At 45.0% G+C, this 18,779-nt stretch overlaps 1 protein-coding gene across 1 annotated transcript; it reads right to left on the bottom strand.

Annotated features, from left to right (window-relative positions):
- Positions 1 to 277: 277 nt before the first annotated feature.
- Positions 278 to 13,509, bottom strand: egr2 (early growth response 2). Its single transcript, XM_003223450.4, has 2 exons — positions 13,088 to 13,509; positions 278 to 8,262 (listed from the first exon to the last, which is right to left on the bottom strand). The coding sequence occupies exons 1-2, from the start codon at positions 13,254 to 13,256 to the stop codon at positions 7,076 to 7,078; spliced, it is 1,356 nt and encodes a 451-aa protein (XP_003223498.2). The 5' UTR covers positions 13,257 to 13,509; the 3' UTR covers positions 278 to 7,075.
- Positions 13,510 to 18,779: the final 5,270 nt, after the last annotated feature.

Genomic DNA, 18,779 nt, shown 5'->3' with positions numbered 1-18,779 from the left:
TGCTACATAGCATTACTGTGTATTGAACTACTTTTTCTGTCAAATTTGTTATATAACATGATGTTTTGGTGCTTAATTTGTAAAATCATAACCTAATTTGATGTTTAATAGGCTTTTCCTTAATCTCTTCTTATTATCCAACATATTCGCTTATCCAACGTTCTGCCGGCCCATTTATGTTGGATAAGTGAGACTCTACTGTATTTAGATACAGAAGCCAATAATTGAGTAACTCAATATACAGAAAAGTTAGTAAGAGGACAGAGTGACACTGTGGGCTGTTTGTACAGAAAACATTTATTTACACAATATTCATAACAAAAACCACCTTTCTCAAGGATGGCTCCAGTTAGTGGTTGTGCCTCATGAGATTAGAAATCATATTTAAGCTGTTGTGCGAGAGCCAACCATCTCTCTGTCAGACCTCAAAAGATATTATTTACATTCTGTGATTCTTTTTTAAAAATTATTATTTGCTACAAAAGCAACACTTAATAAGTCACAGGAAACAAAAGGAAAATGCCAGTGCATACAAAAATAGAGTTTCTAGAAAAATTCAAATATTAATAGGCAGAAATATACAGCTATAGACCAGGGCATTGAACATTTTCCTTGTTCCTCTCCTGCACCCCACCCGATCCTTCCCATCCTGATCAGTAAGGCAACAGATTTAACATGCAGCCACGCAACCATTGTCTACACATCCAAATAAAAGGCACCAAGGACATTTCCAACACAATTGCATGCACCCAGAATCCGAGCAGGTTATGTACAATCTTCAAAAATAAGTTAAACCTCTCCAGTCGGTCCACATGATGTGAACCTTCCTCCTCATTCTGAGAGAAGGCTGAGAACAGTGCACATCGGTTTTTAAAGAATAATCACAAAAAGAGAGGGGAAGTGGGGAGGGAAGTAATAATCGTCTAAATCTGGAATGTACCGGGACCAGTCATTGCCGGGCACGTCTCTTCTCACTTCATCCCCATTGAACCTCTGTTATTTCTTGTGTCCAAATACAGGTTGAGCATCCCATACCTAAACCCAAAATACTCCAAAATCTGAAATTGTCCACATGGGTGGCTGAGATAGGGACAACTTTGTTTTCTTGCGATTCAAATACACGCAATTTGTTTCGTACACAAAAGCATTGCAATAAAATTACCTTCAGGCTAAGCGTTTAAGGTGTACATGAAACATAAACTGCGTGTTGAGACTTGGGTTATATACCTACAGTAGACTCTCAGTTAACCAGAACTCAAGCAACCGGTAAAAAAAATCAATAATGTACTTTACATTTTAAAAGGCTATTTTTATAATGCAGTTTTAAAAGAAGTAAAACTGTTAACATTAGGTTTGTTTTTAGTGGTCTTAATTTGCTTTTAATGACTGTACTTCAGTATTAATATCAGGTCAATACAGAGTTTATGGCATGTTATAGTATGAGTTAGACCTATTTTAATAGTAACTCTCAGGCAACCAGAAACTACATTTATCCGGCATCTATCAATCCTCACGGAGCCGCTTAACTGAAAGTCTACTGTATAAGCAAATGCACGTATTCCAAAATTTATAGTTGAATAGCTATTATCCAAAAGCTACGGTTCTCAACCTGTAGTTACACAGCCAGGGACCCCTTTGAAGAATATCTGCAGCCCTTAAATATAACATACTCACAAGTAAAGTTGGGGCCCATGGATCCCTTTAGTTGTGCTGGATATCGCTAGAGGGAAGTAAGACTTAAGTCCCCGTTTAGATTGACCATTTCATGCCAGTTTTGAAGAAGCCAGTTTGAGGTCTGGATGGCTGGCGGTTACACAAACAACACAGAGCACTGAGGACTTTTTTTTTTTTTTTGCGTGCTTTTGTGTATTGTCCTTTGAGTGTCATATCCACACGCACATACATACCAGGCAGTCTCCAAAGTACAAATTTATTCCTAAGTTGAATTTGTGCGAAAGTCGGAACAGATATATTTTTAAGTGTATCTCCATCTATATACATACATACATATATATACACACATATAATCTTTGGCTAGCATAGGGAAGGGTGAATACCCCTATGGTTTTTGTTTTACTGTCTGTGCCCTTATTCAGAAGATGTGCCCTTATTCACTTTCGATCCCTGTGATAATTGGGATTTGCAAAATGTGGTTGGACTTTAGGGACACAATGTGTGTATGCATGTCCACGTGTGTGAGTTTTTCTCTCTCTCTCTGTATATATATATCTATATATATATAGTAGGAGTTTGTTGTCTGGCTATGGCATGAAATGGTCAGTGCTGATGGGGCCAAGGTTTCCATCCTTTAAGGTCGGCATGGGCAAACTTTGGCTCTCCGGGTGTTTTGGACTTCAACTCCCACAATTCCCAACAGCCTCCCAGCTGTTAGGAATTATGGGAGTTGAAGTCAAAACACCCGGAGGGCCAAAGTTTGCCCATTCCTGCTTTAAGGGTTCACGACCTGTCCGGCTGCTGAAGTTAGTAGGTAAAGGTTTCCCTCTGATGCTAAGTCTAGTTTTGTCCAACTTTAGGAGTTGGTGCTCATCTCCATTTCTAAGCCAAAGAGCCGGCCTTGTCCGTAGACACCTCCAAAGTCATGTGGCCGGCATGACTGCATGGAGTGCCGTTATCTTCCCACCGGCACCTATTGATCTACTCACATTTGCAAGTTTCCGAACTGCTAGATTAGCAGAAGCTGGAGCTGACAGCAAGAGCTCACTCCTCTCCTAGGATTCGAATCGCAGATCTTTCAGCCAGCAAGTTCAGCAGCTTAGCGGTTTAACCTGCTATACATACATACAGGGTGTTGGTAAAATCTCTTTACTGTTATCATTTCTCATTTAAAGTATCTGTAAATGGTAAAGAGACTTTAGGGCCATCCTGTGAGTTTGTGTGTATGTGTATAGTGGGAGTTTGTTGTCTGGCCATGGCATGAAATGGTCAGTGCAGATGGGGACAAGGTTTCCGTCCTTTAAGGTAGGCATGGGCAAACTTGGACCCTCTGGGTGTTTTGGACTTCAACTTCCACAATTCCTAACAGCCTACCGGCTGTTGTTGTATGTTTTCCAGGCTGTATGGCCATGTTCCAGAAGTATTTTCTCCTGACATTTCACCCACATCTATGGCAGGCATCTTCAGAGGTTGTGAGGTATGGAAAAACTAAGCAAGGAAGGTTTATATATATCTGTGGAAAGTCCAGGGTGAGAGAAGAACTCTTGTCAGTGGAGGCCAGTATGAATGTTGTAGTTAATCACATTAATTAGCATTGAATAGCTTCATCTCCTGGCTTCTTCCTGCCTGGGGGCATCCTTTGTTGAGAGTCGTTAGCTACCCTTGGTTGATTCATGTCTGGAACTCCTCTGTTTCCAGAGTGTTGCTTCTTATTTACTGTTCTTATTTGCTGTTAGGAATTGTGGGAGTTGAAGTCCAAAACACCCAGAGGGCCCAAGTTTGCGCATGCCTGCTTTAGAGGCTCACGATGTGTCTGGTTGCTGTGGTTGAAGCTGCATTAAACGCTCAGTGTAGATCAGGCATGGACAAAGATAGTCCCTCCAGGTGTTTTGGACTTCACCTCCCACCATTCCCAACAAATTGTGGGAGTTGAAGTCCAACACACCCGGAGTGCCCAAGTTTGCCCATGGCCTGGTGTAAATGCTTTGGTCCTTACTCCAAGCCTCAGGGCAAAAGGCTGGGGCTAAGTCAGGGGAAGTCTAAAGTGCACACAGTCCCTCCCCCTCCTTGTCGAAGGGGGAAATAAATGGGTTGTTGTATGTTTTCCGGGCAGTATGGCCATGTTCCAGAAGTATGCTCTCCTGACGTTTCGCCCACATCTATGGCAGGCATCCTCAGAGGTTGTGAGGTATGAAGAAACTAAGCAAGGAAGGTTTATATATATCTGTGGAAAGTCCAGGTTGTGAGATGCAACACTCTGAAAACAGAAGAGTTCCAAGGGCAGCTAATGACTCTGAACAAGGATGCCCACAGGCAAAAATAGCCAGGAGATGAACCTTTCCAATGCTAATTAAGGTGATTAACTGCAACATTCACTTTCCAACTGACAAAGAGTTCCTCTCACACCCTGGACTTCCCACAGATATCGTGTTTCCCCGAAAATAAGACAGTGTCTTGTATTAATTTTTGCTCCCAAAGATGCTCTAGATCTTATTTTCAGGGGATGTCTTATTTTTCCATGAAGATGAATTCACATTTATTATATACTGTACAGTAGTTGTCATCACAAACCAGCATAACCAGACAAACTGTGAATCCTATCAAGAATTTCTTGTTACTACCATTATTAACATTTACAACACTCTATAGCAGTGATGGCCAACCTATGACACGCGTGTCAGCACTGACACGCCTAGCCATTTTTGCTGACACGCTACCGCATGCAGACTGATTGGATGACTTTTGTGGCCAAATTTAATGTGAATTGGTCCAATGGTTTTGTTGTTTATTCAATGGGAATTATGCACATTACATTTATATAGAGTCTCATTTATCCAACATTCGCTTATCCAACATTCTGGATTATCCAACACATTTTTATAGTCGATGTTTTCAATAAATCATGATATTTTGGTGCTAAATTCCTAAATACAGTAATTACTACATAGCATTATTTTGTATTGAACTACTTTTTCTATCAAATTTGCTGTAAAGCATGTTTTGGTGCTTAATTTGTAAAATCATAACCTAACTTGATGTTTAATAGGCTTTTCCTTAATCCCTCCTTATTATCCAACATATTTGCTTATCCAACGTTCTGCTGGCCCATTTATGTTGGATAAGTGAGACTCTACTTTGTGTGTGTGTGTGTGTGTGTGTGTGTGTGTGTGTGTGTGTGTGTGTGTGTATATATATATATATATATGTAATATCATTCTATTATTATTCTATTATTATTGTAGTATATTATATTATTATTATATTATTCATTATTCATGACTACACTGAAACTACAATAGAGAGAAATCAGCGTGGAAACTGCAAGAGGTACCATAGATTGTTGTACATGGAAATAATGGTAGTAAATAGTTTTTGATTTATTAAATACAGTTATATATTACAATTATACATTTTTGTTATTTAAACTATACATATTGCGAAATTATGGTTTTTTTCTCGAAGTGACACACCACCGAAGTCATGCTAGGTTTTCTGGTGAATTCTGACACACCAAGCGAAAAAGGTTGCCCATCATTGCTCTATGGTATGTACATTTACCGATCCTACATGCTCTGGTGTTCTGTTCGTTGGGCATGCTTCCAAACAAAAACTTTGCTAGGTCTTACTTTTGGGAGAGGCCTTATATTTAGCAATTCAGCAAAACCTCTACTAGGTCTTATTTTCAGGGGATGTCTTATTTTTCCATGAAGAAGAATTCACATTTATTGTTGAACAAAAAATGAACATTTATTATATACTGTACAGTAGTTGTCATCATAAACCAGCCTAACCAGACAAACTGTGAATCCTATCAAGAATTTCTTGTTGCTACCAATATTTCCATGTACAACACTTTATGGTATGTACATTTACCAATCCTGCATGCTCTGATGTTCTGTTCAGCAGCCATGCTTCCAAACAAAAAACTTTGCTAGGTCTTACTTTCGGGGGAGGCCTTATATTTAGCAATTCAGCAAAACCTCTACTACAGGGGTCCCCAAACTAAGGCCCGGGGGCCGGATGCGGCCCATCGAAGCCATTTATCCAGCCCCCACAGCACAAGGGCAGAAGAGGATTAGGCTAAATGGCCCAAGGGGTCTCTTCTTCTCTTACAACCCTTATTATTATTATTATTATTATTATTATTATTATTATTATTATTATTATTATTAACATTGAGGCTGGGTGGCCATCTATCAGGGATGCTTTGCTTGTGCTTTTGGTGCACAAAGGCAGAAGGAGTTGGACTCAATGGCCCAAGGGGTCTCTTCCAACCCTCTTTTTTATTATTACAGTAGAATCTCACTTATCCAACATTCACTTATCCAACGTTCTGGATTATCCAACGCATTTTTGTAGTCAATACATCATGATATTTTGGTGCTAAATTCGTAAATACAGTAATTACTACATAGTATTACTGAGTACTGAACTACTTTTTCTGTCAAATTTGCTGTATAACATGATGTCTTGGTGCTTAATTTGTAAAATCATAACCTAATTTGATGTTTAATAGGCTTTTCCTTAATCCCTCCTTATTATCCAAGATACTCGCTTATCCAAGCTTCTGCCGGCCCGTATAGCTTGGATAAGAGAGACTCTACTGTATTAAAATTAAGGCGGGGTGGCCATCTGTCAGGGGTGCTTTGCTTGTGTTTTTGGTGCACAAAGGCAGAAGGGGGTTGGATTCAATTCAAAGACCAATGACCCTCTTTATTATTATTATTATTATTATTATTATTATTATTATTATTATTATTAACATCAAGGCTGTATTTGTTCCCGTTTTGTTTTGTTTTTTACTTCAAAATGAGGCATGTGCAGAGTGCATAGGAATTAAAAAAAAAACAAACTCTAGTCCGGCCTTCCAATGGTCTGAGGGACCGTGGACTGACCCCGTTTAAAAACAGGGTTGTTGTATGTCTTTCGGGCTGTGTGGCCATGTTCCAGAAGCATTCTCTCCTGACGTTTCGCCCACATCTATGGCAGGCATCCTCAGAGGTTGTGAGGATGCCTGCCATAGATGTGGGCGAAACGTCAGGAGAGAATGCTTCTGGAACATGGCCACACAGCCCGAAAGACATACAACAACCCTGTGATCCTGGCCATGAAAGCCTTCGACAACCCGTTTAAAAAGTTTGGGGACCCCTGCTCTACTAGGTCTTATTTTCTGGAGATGTCTTATTTTAGGGGAAACAGTGTATATATTAACCTTCCTTGCATAGTTTCTCCATACCTCACAACCTCTGAGGATGCCTGCCATAGATGTGGGCGAAACGTCAGGAGAGAATGCTTCTGGGACATAGCCATACAGCCCGGAAAACATACAACAACCCTGTGATCCCGGCCATGAAAGCCTTCGACAACACGGGGAAATGAATGTCCCAGTCTGGTCCTGGGATCAAGGCGCCCGGTTCCTGGTGGCGCAGGAGGCGAGCGGCCCGTTCGCAGGAGGAGGCGCGTTCATCCCGCTCGAAGAAGCAGACGAAGAGGCCGGCGCGGAGGCCTTGCGCTCCTTCTGCCGCAGGTGGATCTTGGTGTGCCGCTTGCGCTCGTCGGAGCGGGCGAACTTCCTCCCGCAGAAGTCGCAGGCGAAGGGCTTCTCGCCGGTGTGGGTGCGGATGTGGGTGGTGAGGTGGTCGCTGCGGCTGAAGTTGCGCATGCAGATGCGGCACTGGAAGGGCTTGTGGCCCGTGTGGATGCGGATGTGGCGGGTCAGCTCGTCCGAGCGGGAGAAGCGCCGGTCGCAGCCCTCGGCGGGGCAAGGGTAAGGCCGCTCGTGGACCGGCGTCTTGCTGGGACGGTTGGGGTACTTGCGGGGACGGAGGATGGGCCGCAGGGGGAGGTGGGCCGGGCTGCCGTAAGCCCCCGCCGCCAAGCGCGAAGACGACGACGACACGGGGGCGCCGTTCTCGCCCAGGCCGGCAGGGGGCGCGCCGAGCGTGAAGTTCCGAATGGTGGAGAGCGGCGTCAAGGGCGGCGCGCGCACGGCGTCCAGGGCGCACGAGAAAGGCTTGCGCTCCGGGAAGTCGCACGTCGGGGGCGGGGGAGGAGGATGAGGAGGAGGATGGGGAGGGGGGAAAAAACCCGAGTAGTCCGCCATCATGGGGAAGAGGCTCTCCGCAGGGCCTGTCTTAGGGGACTGGTGGTACGAAGGCGGCGGCGGGAAGTGCCCCGAGGGGGCGGGCAAGTAGGAGCCTTCCTGCGGCTGCTGGTGCGGGTGGTAGAGCTCCCCGCAGGAGGAATACGGCGGGGGAGAGTACATGTGCTCCATCTCCGGGGGCGCCATGGTGCCCGGGGAGCCCGAGGAGGCGGCGGAGGACGAGGAAGAAGAGGAGGAGGTCGGGGCGGCAGCCAGCCCTTGCAAGAGTCCGGCGCTGACCAGGTTGAGGATGCCGTCGGCGGGGTAGGATCCCACTGCGCCTGCGCCGCCGGGGTACTGCGCGTCGATGCAGAACTTGCCCATGTAGGCGAAGGGCTGGGCGGCGGCGTTGGCGCCCGGGCGCGAGGCAGGGGCGAAGCCGGCGCATGCGTACTGCAGCTCCAGGGCCCGCTTCTCGCCCATCTCCGCGGCGTCGCTCAAGGCATCTGCGGGGAGACGAAGCGGGGCGTCAGAGCAGGAGGGCCATCTATCGGGAGGGCTTGGACTGTCTTGTTTCCCGCCTGGGAAACAAGTTAGCTCCCCCCCCCCCTCCCAACTCTAGGATGATTCTAGGATCCCACTCTTTCTGCTCCAAACAAAACTAGGATGGGGTTGTTGTCTGTTACCCGGGCTGTATGGCCATGTTCTAGAAGCATTCTCTCCTGACGTTTCGCCCACCTCTATGGCAGGCATCCATACCTCACAACCTCTGAGGATGCCTGCCATAGAGGTGGGCGAAACGTCAGGAGAGAATGCTTCTGGAACATGGCCATACAGCTCGGAAAACATACAACAACTCCAAATAGAAAATATTTTCGAAATTAAAATATAATCATTTTAATAATACAGTAAAACTGTGTTACATTAAGAGGGTTGCTGTGAGTTTTCTAGGCTGTGTGGCCATGTTCCAGAAGCATTCTCTCCTGACGTTTCGCCCACATCTATGGCAGGCGTCCATACCTCACAACCTCTGAGGATGCCTGCCATAGATGTGGGCGAAACGTCAGGAGAGAATACTTCTGGAAAATAGCCATACAGCCCAGAAAACATACAACAACCAATTACAACATCCACACTGGCCTCCAACAGATAAGAGTTCTTTCTCCCAAGCTGGACCTTCCACAGATATATAAACCCCACTTGCCTAGTTTCCAACAGACCTCACACCCTCTGAGGATGCCTTCCATAGATGTGGGCAAAACGTCAGGAGAGAATACTTCTAGAACAGCCCCGAAAACGTACAATAACCCTGTGATCCCAGCCATGAAAGCCTTCGACGATACATAAAATTAGGATGGCGCCCCAAGTGGGAAGGCACATTGGACCTGAGCCCTCCACGCCTAAACACTAATGCAAACCAACAGGTTGTTGTTGTGGGTTTTATGGCCTGTCTGGCCATGTTCCAGAAGCAGATTCTTGTTTTTCAGACATGAATCAATCAGGGCCAGCTAACACTTCCCAGCAAAGCCCCCCCCCCCCCCCCCGCCAAGGCAGCAGCCTGGTCTTGTAAGCCACAGGGCCATTAAATGCTAATCAAGGTGATTAATTACAACATCCACACTGGCCTCCAACAGACAAGAGTTCTTTCTCCCACCCTGGACCTTCCACAGATATATAAACCCCACTTGCCTAGTTTCCAACAGACCTCACAACCTCTGAGGATGCCTGCCACAGATGTGGGCAAAATGTCAGGAGAGAATGCTTCTGGAACATGGCCATAAAGTCCGGAAGACTCACAACAACCCTTCCACAGATATATAAACCCCCCTTGCCTAGTTTCCAACAGACCTCACAACCTCTGAGGATGCCTGCCACAGATGTGGGCCAAATGTCAGGAGAGAATGCTTCTGGAACATGGCCATACAGTCTGGAAGACTCACAACAACCCTTCCACAGATATATAAACCTCCCTTTCCTAGTTTCCAACAGACCTCACAACCTCTGAGGATGCCTGCCACAGATGTGGGTGAAATGTCAGGAGAGAATGCTTCTGGAACATGGCCATACAGTCCGGAAGACTCACAACAACCCTTCCACAGATATATAAACCTCCCTTGCCTAGTTTCCAACAGAGCTCAAAACCTCTGAGGATGCATGCCATAGATGTGGGTGAATGTCGGGAGAATGCTTCTGGAACATAGCCATACAGCCCGAAAGACTCACCACAACCCAGTGATCCCAGCCATGAAAGCCTGCCACAATACATTGAACATCTCTACAGACAGAAACTGTTCCAAGAGACAAGAAAACTGGAAAAACTAAGGACCAAGAAAGCACATCTACAGTGCTCCCCTGACTTCTGTGCTGCGGAGACACAGATACTATCCCACAATTTCTCGCAGCAGAAAAGACTTTCAAAGCACCACAGGCTCACCTTATTTACCAACTGCCTGGAACGCAATCTCTTATGAGAGAGAATTCACATCATCTGCCAAGAACTCACAAACACAGACAAGGAACTGTTGCACTTCCATATCAATATTAGCCAAAAGATGAGTAATAAAGAACTACACTCTGAAAACAGAGGGATTCCGGACATGAAACAATCAGTAACAGCTAACACCTCCCAACAAAAGATTTCTCCCAGTAACGAAGCCACAGAGCCATTAAATGCTAATCAAGGTGATTACTTCCAACATTCACACTGGCCTCCAACAGACAAGAGTTATTTCTCCCACCCTGGATATTATTCCACAGATATACAAACTCCGCTTGCCTAATTTCCAACAGACTTCACAACCTGAGGATGACTGCCATAGATGTGGGCGAAATGTCAGGAGAGAATGCTTCTGGAATATGGCCATACAGCCCCGATAACTCACCACAACCCTTCCACAGATATATAAACATCAATTTCCTAGTTTCCAATAGACATCACAACCTCTGAGGATGCCTGCCATAAATGTGGGCAAAAAGTCAGGAGAGAATGCTTCTGGAACATTGCCATATAACCCGAAAAAAAAATCACAGCAACCCAGTGATTCTGGCAGTGAAAGCCTTTGACAACACAATTTGTTGATGTGGAGAACGAGGGAAGCGGTGGGAGGTTTTTAGAGGGAAGGGTTGATGCCCCTCTTCTGTGTCTACACAGCCCAACTATATGTATGCATACACACACATATGCATACATACATACATACATATAAACATACTTGATATCTTGGTTTTTAGGCCTGTTCCTGGGGTTCTTGGGGAAAAGCTACATGGGATAGACCAGGCATGGACAAGCTTCGGCTCTTCAGGTGTTTTGGACTTCAACTCACACTATCCCTAACAGGTACATTTTTGAAGTGTAACTCCAGTCATTCACACTATATAACACGATTTTTGTTCCTGAGTTACAAATGCCCTTTCCTAATTGGGTCTATTAAAAAAACATGGATAAAAGTTGATTCAACTGAAAAAAAAAGTTGATTCAACTGGAAAAAAAACCCTTTGTTTTTGCAGGGCTTCCTGCTGCACATTTTGCTTGTCAATGGATATCTCAGTCTCAACCAATTCAACAAAGTTTGTAACAGCCACCAAAAAACACAAAGTTTGCAGAGTATAACAACTACTTTCAAAAAGAAGGACCGCACAATGGGACAGGAAACAACACTTTCAAACCAGGAACAGATTTTTTTTTCTTCAAATTTTGTTACATACTGTATAATTTGGATTAGATGGGAAATCAGCAGGTCAAATGCCACCCAGAAACAGGGCTAACATTGGGTGGCTGTGAGTTTTCTCGGCTGCCATGTACAGATCCAGCCTTTGATACAGGCTGGATCTATATCAGGGTATAAAAGCCAGAATATCTGCTCTGAACTGGATTATATGGCATTGTAGACTCCCATAGTCCAATCCAAAGCAGATAATGTGGACAATCCACTTTGATAATGTGACACTCTTAATCTGAGACGGTAATAACAACCAAATTCCAAATCTGGGTTAAATGGCAGTGTAGATCCATCCAGAGTTAGCATGCTTTTCTATAGAGAGCAGATGTCAACTGGTAGGTGGCATAGGACTGAGAGGGGGAAAGTGGGGCCATTATTAAAATCAGCAGGTTAGATGCCACCCAGAAACAGGGTGGCTGTGAGTTTTCTGGGCTGCCATGTTCCAGAAGCATTCTCTCCTGACGTTTCACCCACATCTATAGGACCTCCTGGTGGCACAGTGGGTTAAACCCTTGTGCCGGCAGGACTGACGACATGACCTGAAGGTTGCCGGTTCGAATTCAACCTGGGAAGAGTGCAGATGAGCTCCCTCTGTCAGCTCCAGCTCCATGCAGAGACATGAGAGAAGCCTCCCACAAGGATGGTAAAAACATCAAAACATCCGGGCAATGTCCCCTGGGCAGCGTCCTTGCCGACGGCCAATTCTCTCACGCCAGAAGCGACTTGCAGTTCCTCAAGTCGTTCCTGAAACAAACCCAGTTTTGTTTAATATCTAAACTGTTTCAGCAGGCTTTTGATTTCTGTTATTGATGTTTTTAAAAGATGTTTTTAAGATGTTTTAAAATTGTTAAGATTTTAGCTTGTTCTTGTAAGCCGCCCCGAGCCCTAGGGGAGTGGCGGCATATAAATTTGAGTAATAAATAAATAAAACTACGGTTGTAAACTGCAATGATTTAACACACTCCATGCAGTGGGTTGCTGTGAGTTTTTCAGGTTGTGTGGCCATGTTCCAGAAGCATTCTCTCCTGATGTTTCGCCCACATCTATGGCAGGAGCATCCTCAGAGATTGTGAGGTTTGTTGGAAACAAGGCAAGGGAGGTTTAGGAAACGTGAATCAATCAGGGCCAGCTAACACTAGGCAAATGGGGTTTATATATCTGTGGAAGGTCCAGGGTGGCATTTTCTATCCTTTAAGGCAGGCATGGGCAAACTTGGGCCCTCCAGGTGTTTTGGACCAACTCCAGTTAGGAGTTGGGAATGGTGGGAGTTGAAGTCCAAAACACATGGAGGGCCAAAGTTTGCCTGTGCCTGATATAGGTAAAGGTTTCCCCTGACGTTAAGTCCAGTCATGTCTGACTCTGGGGGTTGGTGCTCATTTCTAAGCCGAAGAGCCGGCGTTGCCCGTAGACACCTCCAAGGTCATGTGGCCGGCATGACTGCATGGAGCGCCTGATATAGAGAGGTGAAATCCCATTCTAGAGTGGGCTGCCCCAGACCCCCACGATGGTGCCTAATGGGACAATGTGATGCCCCAGAGACCCCCACGATGGTGCCCAAGGGGGCCAGGCGATGCCCCATTCATTCTCCCACACGCAATCGGCCCCGCCTTACCTCCCGTGGGGCCGCTCATGGGCTCCAGAGGCCCTCCTCCTGCCAGCTCCCCATTGGGGAAACTGATCACCGGCAGGTCCTCCACGGAGTAGAAGCCGTCGCAGGGCAAGTGCGGCACGAAGCCGCCGCCTAGACCCACGGGGAGCTTGTCCAACGCCTTCGCCGTCATCCTCCGGGACCGCGGCCCCGCGTGGAAGTGGGCTGCAGGGCAGAGGGGATCCCCTCCAGTATTGAGAAAGGCAGCGATACTTTTTTTTTTCCTAGTGGGCAATATTCATGGGGGAGTGGGTGGGAGATGGTTCGCTCTAAGCGGGACTGTTGTGCTGGACACACTCAGCAGCGGCAGCGCTTCTCGCCTCGATGGGAAAGTCTTGCTCTAAGTATTTATGGGGAGGCCGTGAATGCCCGCGACGTCACTGCCCATATAAGGACTTGAGGAACAGGGGGAAGGCCGCCCCGGCCGGGGGGAAAGGCGCCGTCACAGAGGGGGAAATTTGCATCGCCGGCGCTGATTGGATGGAGCGCCGCCAGGGGATGGGGGAGATTTGCATAGCGCGCGCCCCAAAGGGGTTTGCTTTGCAAAGGAGGGGTTTTAATATTGTTTTTCGCCTACTTTTGCTTTTGTATTTATTTTATTATTGCTATTATTATTATTTCTATTTTTTTTATTATTATTCTTTACAAACCAGCCCTCCAGAGAGAGGGACATTCCGGTTGCCTAAAAAAGGCGAGCATCCGGCCCACCTCCTCGTTTTCTCTCTCTCCTCCCCCCCCTCCCTCCGCTTGCCTTTTTTGGGAGTCTCTTTCCGGAAACTCAGTCTCGGCGCGGATCAAGGGGGCCGGGCGCCAACCCCAAACCCCCGCTTCCGCGCCTTGGGGACCGCGAGGCGGAGGGCCAATCAGGAGGCAGCCGCGCTCGCCCAATCGGAATCCCCCCCCCCCTTTTCCCTTTTCCGACCGACTTTCCTTTTCTGTCGGAGGGATGGAACGGCGGCGGGTGGAAAGTTTGCGCGGATTGAGAGAGTCGTGGAAACGGAATCCTTCCCATTGCAAATCCTTCCCATTGCAGCAGACTCTCGGTTAACCGCCCCCCCCCCCCCGTGAGGATTGGGAGGTGCCGAATCAACGCGATTTCTCGTTGCTTGAGAGTTACTGTTCAGAAGAAGCCTTGCTAAATCTGTACTAGACTATAGCATCATCTCTGCATTGGCTCGGTGTTGATTGAGTAATTAAAAGCAAACTTAAGACAAGCTTAAGGTAACGCTTGAATAAAGAAAACAGAAGAATTCCAGGCATGAAACAGCCAGGGCCAACAAAGGATTCCCCCCCCCCCCAGACAGGAATCAGCCAGGCTTTGAAGCTGCAAGGCCATTCAATTCTAATCAAGATGGCCAGTTTTGCTCAAACAGACTAGAGTTCTTTCTCCCGCCCTGGATCCAACTATCCACAGCTTGGAAATTATTTAACACACCATACAGTGGGTTGTTGTGAGTTTTTCGGGCTGTCTGGCCGTGTTCCAGAGGCATTCTCTCCTGACGTTTCGCCCACATCTATGGCAGGCATCGTCAGAGGTTGTGAGGTCTGTTGGAAACTAGGCAAGTGAGTTTTATGAAAACATGAAACAATCAGGGCCAGCTAACACCTCCCAACAAAGGATTCCCCCCAGACAGGAAGAAGCCAGGCTTTGAAGCTGCAAGGCCATTCAGTTCTAATCAAGCTGGCCAGTTGCAACATTCACACCTCTCTCAAACAGACTACTGTAGAGTCCTTTCTCCTGCCCTGGATTCAACTATCCACAGTTTGAAAATAAAATTCTTGATTTTTGCCTCCCCTCCCCCTTTTAGGTTACAACTTTATGCCAAGTTCTATGTAACACAGTTGTTTCTGGCTTATAAGTGTCCTTTCCTAATTGGTTCTATCATTAATGATAATAATAATAATAATAATAATAATAATAATAATAATAATGTGTTGTCAAAGGCTTTCAAGGCAGAAATCACTAGGTTGCTATGGGTTTTCGGGGCTGTATAGCCATGTGCCAGAGGCATTATTTCCTGACGTTTCGCCACATCTATGGCAGGCATCCTCCGAGGTTGTGAGGTCTGTTGGAAACTAGGCAAGTGAGTTTTATGAAACATGAAACAATCAAGGCCAGCTAACGCCTCCCAACAAAGGATTCCCCCAGACCCAAATCAGCCATGTTTTGCAGCTGCAAGGCCATTCAGTTCTAATCAAGCTGGCCAGTTGCAACATTCACATTGGCCTCCAACAGACAAGAGTTCTTTTCCCCACCCAGGATCTTCCACAGATATATAAATCTCTCTTGCTTAGTTTTCCAATATACCTCGCAACCTCTGAAGATGCCTGCCATAGATGTGGGCAAAATGTCTGGAAAACTCAAAGCAACCCACTTAATGTAACACAGTTTTACTGTATTATTAAAATGATTATATTCTAATTTTGAAAATATTTTCTATTTGGAGTTGTTGTATGTTTTCCGAGCTGTATGGCCATGTTTTAGAAGTATTCTCTCCTGACGTTTCGCCCACATCTATGGCAGGCATCCTCAGAGGTTGCCTGCCATAGATGTGGGTGAAACGTCAGGAGAGACTATTTCTAGAACATGGCCGTACAGCCTGGAAAACATACAACAACACCATTTTCTATTTGATTTTTGATTTTTTTGCCGGTTGCTTGAGATTTCCGGTTAACTGAAAGTCTGCTGCCTATTATTACACTATGTAACAAAATATGAAAAAAAATTCTGTTCCTGGTTTGAAAGTTTTATTTCTTGTTTAATTGTGCGGTATTTCCTTTGAAAGTAGTTGTTCTACTCCAGAAACTTGGTTTTTGTGGCTGCCACAAACTATGTTGAATTGGTTGAGAATCTATGAGATATTCATGGTCAAACTACTGTATAGCAAAACGTGCTGCAGGATGTCCTGCAAAAATATTTTTTTACAGTTGAATGACCCTTTTCCACATTTTATGATAGAACCAATTAGGAAAGGACATTTATAACCCAGGAACAAAAATCGTGTTACATGGTGTAATATACAGGATAATTCTTAGAATGTCTACATACAAGAGCTTTCCATTCATTCAGTATAGTTTACGCTCAAGTAATAGGAGAGAGAACAGGCAGCCGTATTGTATCCCTCTACACTGCTATATAAAATCCGGATACCGTAATCTGTTTTGAACTGAATTATATGGCACTATAGACTCATATAATCCATTCCAGTTCAAAGCAGATAATGTGGATTATCTACTTTGATAATCTGGATTCTATGGCAGTGTAGAACGGGCCTAAATTGCCTTCTAATCACAACATAGGATGAATAGCTATAATTCACAAAGCCTTCTGGAATGACTGTCCTACATCTCTTTCCAGTCTGACTTTCTTTCACTGCTCCACCCTGTTAAAAAACCTGCCTCGAAAACCAAATCTACCACGTTGAAACATATAGCATGTCTACACAGGGGTTCCTCCCAAATAAAAATTCTGCTTCCCAAATGAAATTTTCCCCCAGTCTTTAAATTCCTAGCATTGCAGTAACTCCAGTTTGGCATTTAGATGTCCCACGAAAAACAGCAGACAAATTGATCTAGGAAAAGAGGGCAAATCAAGGAGTTTAAGGAGGTTTTCAGTGCCTTAGACTCCTTCTACACTGCTATATAATCCAGATTATCAAATCAGATCTGCTTTAAGCTAGATTCTATGAGTTTTACACTGCCAGATAAGTAAAGGTTTTCCCCTGACATTAAGTCTAGTCGTGTCCAACTCTGGGGGTTGGTGTTGATCTCTATTTCTAAGCCGAAGAGCCAGCGTTGTCCATAGACACCTCCAAGGTCATGTGGCCGGCATGACTGCATGGAGCGCCGTTAAAGGTTTCTCCTGACGTTAAATCCAGTCGCGACCGACTCTGGAGGTTGGTGCTCATCTCCATTTCTAAGCCGAAGAGCCGACATTGTCCATAGACATCTCCAGGTCATGTAGCCGTCATGACTGCATGGAGCGCCTTTACCTTCCCGCTGGAGCAGTACCTATTGATCTACTCACATTTGCATGTTTTCGAACTGCTAGGTTTGCAGGAGCTGGGGCTAGCAGCGGGCGCTCATTCCGCTCCCAGGATTTGAACCTGGGACCTTTTGGTCCGCAAGTTCAGCAGCGCAGTGCTTTAACACATTATGCCAGTAGGGAGCGCTGTTACCTTCCTGCCAAAGCAGTACCTATTGCTCTACTCACATTTGCATGTTTTAAAATTGCTAGGTTGGCAGAAGCTAGAGCTAACAGCAGGAGCTCAACCCGCTCTCTGGATTTGAATCACCAACCTTTCAGACAGCAAGCTCAGCAGTGCTGCAGTTTAACCCGCTGCGCCACCGGAGGTTCCAGATAAACACTAGCAGATAATCCAGTTCAAAGTAGATAATCTGGATGTTATATGGCATTATAGAAGTGTCCTCACTCTGCAATGCTGAAAATTTGGGAAGAAAAAAATTAATATGGGGCAGAATTGTTTTTTTGAGGGACAGTGCTCTAATTCCACACTGAATCTTTGCTCCACACTTCTATTCACTTTTATTTGACAGTAATTCCAATCTTCCCTCTGTTTACTACTTTCTTTTGTATCTCTGACCATGCGCCACCCTGTGGTACAAATCTTAGTCGCTGGCAAAACAATCCTCTTTAAAACACCTTCTAAATAATGTCTGAAACTTCAAAAGCATGCACTATTCCAATCACAGAAGCGATAAACTCTGTCCATATTGCTAAGCTACATAAATAGCTTTCCTCTGTTTAAGATCTTTTCCGAGTTATTCAATTTAGCTTGGGCGAAACTCCTGAAAATCCTTTTCTGGAAATTTTAATTACAGTGGATATTAAATTAAAAAAAATATCAACTTGCATTGCATGCTTCAAATTGGATTTAATATATAGTAGATATTATCTACACAGGACTTTCCCCACAGTTCCCAAAATGTTTTTTGGATATCTACTGAAGAATTTCTTTTTTGCAAGGTAAGTATTGGCTAGTTTTGGTCTGCTTCAGGGTGGGCTGGTGGAAATCCTGTCTATTCTGCCAAGAACCCTGTGCTCAAACAATTCTCATTTGGACTTGTTCCTCAACATAAACACACACATACGTTTTTAAAAAAAATCAAAATGCAATTGGGAGTGCATTTGAGGGAGGGAACGCTAAAGAGAAAAAACAGGAGCCAACTAGGAGCAATTTCTCCGTGTGCAGCCTACTGTTTATATTGGTGTTAAAAATTCACGACTATTTTCCTGATCTATTCATTACAAAGGGGTTTCCGCACCAAAAAAGATAAAATAAAGAGATAAATAGCTTACCAAGGAACGTCGACGTCCGAACGGTTGGAATATCACATTAGCGAAGCCTCATTTTTCACCCACCGCAGTGTCTATAAGGAATGGGCCCACTCCCATTCATAGACTTGTCAGAAAGCCAGCAATTATGCATCTGCCCTGCTTTACAATGTTGGGCTCCTCTTCCTGCAAAGCTCTGGTGCAACTATGCAAGGGTTTGTCTCCCAAATTCCTTTTTTTTTTCTTTTTAGTGGTTGCATTTAAAGGGGTCCACCCACACCTCAAATCTCCCGCTTGTACCTTTTGCTGCATTTCCTTCATCCGCCCCTCCACATGTCTCCCCGTAATATAGACAAGAGA

The sequence above is a fragment of the Anolis carolinensis genome, chromosome 3, assembly GCF_035594765.1.
Source record: "Anolis carolinensis isolate JA03-04 chromosome 3, rAnoCar3.1.pri, whole genome shotgun sequence".
NCBI lineage: Eukaryota > Metazoa > Chordata > Lepidosauria > Squamata > Dactyloidae > Anolis > Anolis carolinensis.
This window is presented reverse-complemented; position numbering and strand designations above follow the sequence as displayed.